This window comes from Notothenia coriiceps, unplaced genomic scaffold, assembly GCF_000735185.1.
Source record: "Notothenia coriiceps isolate Sejong01 unplaced genomic scaffold, NC01 NC01_scaffold00012194, whole genome shotgun sequence".
NCBI classification, from domain to species: Eukaryota; Metazoa; Chordata; class Actinopteri; order Perciformes; family Nototheniidae; genus Notothenia; species Notothenia coriiceps.
Window position 1 is genome coordinate 1 of NW_011344895.1, and position 2,875 is coordinate 2,875.

The 2,875-nt window shown below is 41.4% G+C and overlaps 1 protein-coding gene across 1 annotated transcript; it reads right to left on the minus strand.

The window, feature by feature from the left end:
* Window positions 1–1,106: 1,106 nt before the first annotated feature.
* On the minus strand, window positions 1,107–1,534 carry LOC104947256 (golgi-associated PDZ and coiled-coil motif-containing protein). The gene is made up of 2 exons (XM_010773236.1): window positions 1,335–1,534; window positions 1,107–1,252 (listed from the first exon to the last, which is right to left on the minus strand). Exons 1-2 carry the CDS (start codon window positions 1,467–1,469, stop codon window positions 1,124–1,126), a joined length of 264 nt encoding a protein of 87 aa, XP_010771538.1. The 5' UTR covers window positions 1,470–1,534; the 3' UTR covers window positions 1,107–1,123.
* Between the last annotated feature and the right edge of the window lie 1,341 nt (window positions 1,535–2,875).

Here is a 2,875-nt window from a genome sequence, read left to right on the forward strand (position 1 = left end):
GACATAGGTACGCTCCTTTTTATTATTGTCACCTGCATAAGCAATTATCCCACATCGAGTTCGCTAACGTTACTAGCTTAAACAAACGTAACATGCAACGTTAGCCTAATCCAAAATGCTCTACTACGGCTTACCTTTCATATCGTCAGCGCAGACTCTCCCATCGCGAATAATTGAAATTCTTTGTGGCAAACTGTGCAGAAGGCGAATCGTTGGGTTGATCCTCGTTTTAGCCACAGCTTGTATTTCTTTTCGGATAGCCAACGCTCGTTAAAACAGCAACCTCCTGGCATACTGTCATTCTCTCATTAGAATGCCCAGGTCACACAAAATAAAACACTTGCAGGTCGCGCGCATAGCGCGGGAAGGCCGGAGCGGAGCTGTTTTATGTAGAAGCGAAGCAACTAAGCTCGCTCCGACTTCTTTATTTTCTTTTAATCTAAAAAGCGAACTATTCAGTCAGACAGCAATTTATTGTAAAAGTAAAGCATTTACAATTTCAAGCACTTTATCTCAAATCCAAGCACCATTCCCAAAATTCAAGCACTTTTCAAGTCATGAAAACACCTCGTAAAAATTCAAGCATTTTCAAGGATTTCAAGCACCCGTACGAACCCTGCATGGGGTACTAAGTGCCGGCACTAAGTACGGCAAAGTACTTGGTGTGAAAGCGGCTATTATAGAGTGGTGTAGGAATGAGTCCTGAAACCCGGAGATGACTTAGCATTTTACAGCTTCGGCTTGTCTGAAAGTCAGTGGTTTTTTGAGCATATTTTTGGATAGATGCCTGAAATAATATCTGTGGTTAACACAAGCTGAAGCGACTTGAACCTTTTGTTCTGACATACAATATGTCAGTAAATACCCCACTAGTGAGTGTCTGAATGTTAAATGTGTGATAAAAATTGCGTTTTGTCACAACATCATCACGCATCAAACATTAGCCGCCTTTAGCTTAGCGTAGGTGATGCGCAGCCATGTGACTGTGATGTGTTTTAAGCTCTTTTTTTTTTTTTTTTTGTCGAGGAGCCCTTCGACTTCCAGGTCGGCCTACAACAACACGTCTTCACAGCACCGCTATATGAATGGACCACTTTAAAGATTGCCTCGGTCAGAGCCGTATTCAAGAAGAAGGATGACAGCGGTGAGTTCTTACTGTGATGGAGATCCCGAGCCCCTCATGGTCGTCTTTGGCCAGCACCACCTTCCTGATGGGGCCCACCCCCTGAGTCTTCTTCAACATGTTTGGATTCTGTAATCATATCAACACATTAAGCTCTGGAAGCACAGATGAAGGTATCCACGGTCCTGAGCGCTCTGTACTTTCCACTCACATGCCCCACAGGAGAGTGCAGGGGTTTCTTGGGGTCGTTGCGCCCCCTGCAGGCACGGATGACGGTCTTGTGGCGGTGCAGGTGGATCTCCGCCTCCAGCTGGTTCCACAGCTTGTCGTGGGCCGGCCCCTTCATGTCCCGGCCCAGCAACTGGATCTGCTGCACCCTGGAACACAGAGCAAGAGAGGAGGCTGTCAGTCCTTTCACTCAGGGTTATGTTTACTAGTAGGTGTGGTGTTTTGAGTCATGCTCCAGTTTCTTGAAGTTAATAAAAGATAATTGTTGGAATTCATGCCGATAATTCATTAATAATTTTATAATTTAATAAAAATCCTAAACTAGCAGCTTAGAGGAAGCAATACTTCCTGAACATAACGTAAGGAAACTCACATTTAGCAAGTACAGTGCACTACAGGCTGAACAACATGATGTGTATTAAAAGGACAGCTTACCTCCGATCTTCCAGAGGCCTTTTATCATTATTCCTTCAAAAACATTGACCCTAATTGAAATGTATTGTGTCAACAAATGTCACATAACTGTATAAGGTTAGTTGAAAGCAATAATATGAAGTTGAACCTAATGTTTTTTTATTTAAACTTAATATTATTGTTTCAACTAACGTAATACAGTTATGTGAAATCTCTTGACATAATACATTTAATTAAAGTCAACTTTTACCAGTTTGTCATGCATTGCATTATTGCAACACCTCATGTGTATTTGTTTCATCTCCTCCCAAAATCAAAATCAAAGTACATACTAGTATTTTTAAGTGCTGTCCATCAATTATAAAATGAATCGTGTTGATTACAATATTACCACGATTCATTTTCACTCATTGAATGTGTACCAGTTGAACTTGATTAGTCACTTTTTTCTAAAGTCACTAAAACCGGGTCACATGTCACGGCTGTGGGTCAGGAGATATAAGGTCCTCATCCAATAGGAAGGTTCGATTGCCAGCCTCTGCAGTCAACATGTCGATGAATCTTTGTGCAAGATACTAAACCCCAAATGGCTCCAGATGGCCAAAGGTGTGTGAGTGTGTGTGAGTTTCTCTGAGCAGGTGCACCTTGTACTGCAGACTCAGAGATGGAGGTATGAAGGGGGCTCCGTCAAACACTAGTTTTTAAAGGTAAGGTTGGCCCTGTATTTATCTATAGGTCATTAAAGGGAAATAGGCAACATCAACTTGAATTACAGTCAACGTAATGTTGAGTAAATTGGTTGTTCATGATGATTTGTTTGCACCATAAAAAGAGTGGAGGTCTTGCAGATTTTATTTTATAATAATTTATTTTTTTAAATGTCTTTGTCTGTATTTTCTCTTTGCACTAAATCAGTAACAAACAACACAATTGGATAATTATCCCTCCTTATTTATTGTTAGTGTACTCTGTAACCTGTAACTCAATGAGTTAATGGGTGTGTGTGGGTGGGTCAGGGACAGTGGTGGGATGGAAATGAAGATTAGAATTATCAGTGTGTGTGTGTGTGTGTGTGTGTGTGTGTGTGTGTGTGTGTGTGTGTGTGTGTGT

Bases quoted from the DNA above. Each gene is read 5' to 3' on its own strand.
- LOC104947256 (XM_010773236.1), bottom strand. From the start codon at position 1,469: ATGAAGGGGCCGGCCCACGACAAGCTGTGGAACCAGCTGGAGGCGGAG. The intron at 1,253-1,334 runs GTGAGTGGAAAG...ATATGATTACAG, and splicing joins TGCACTCTCCTGTGGGGCAT to AATCCAAACATGTTGAAGAA.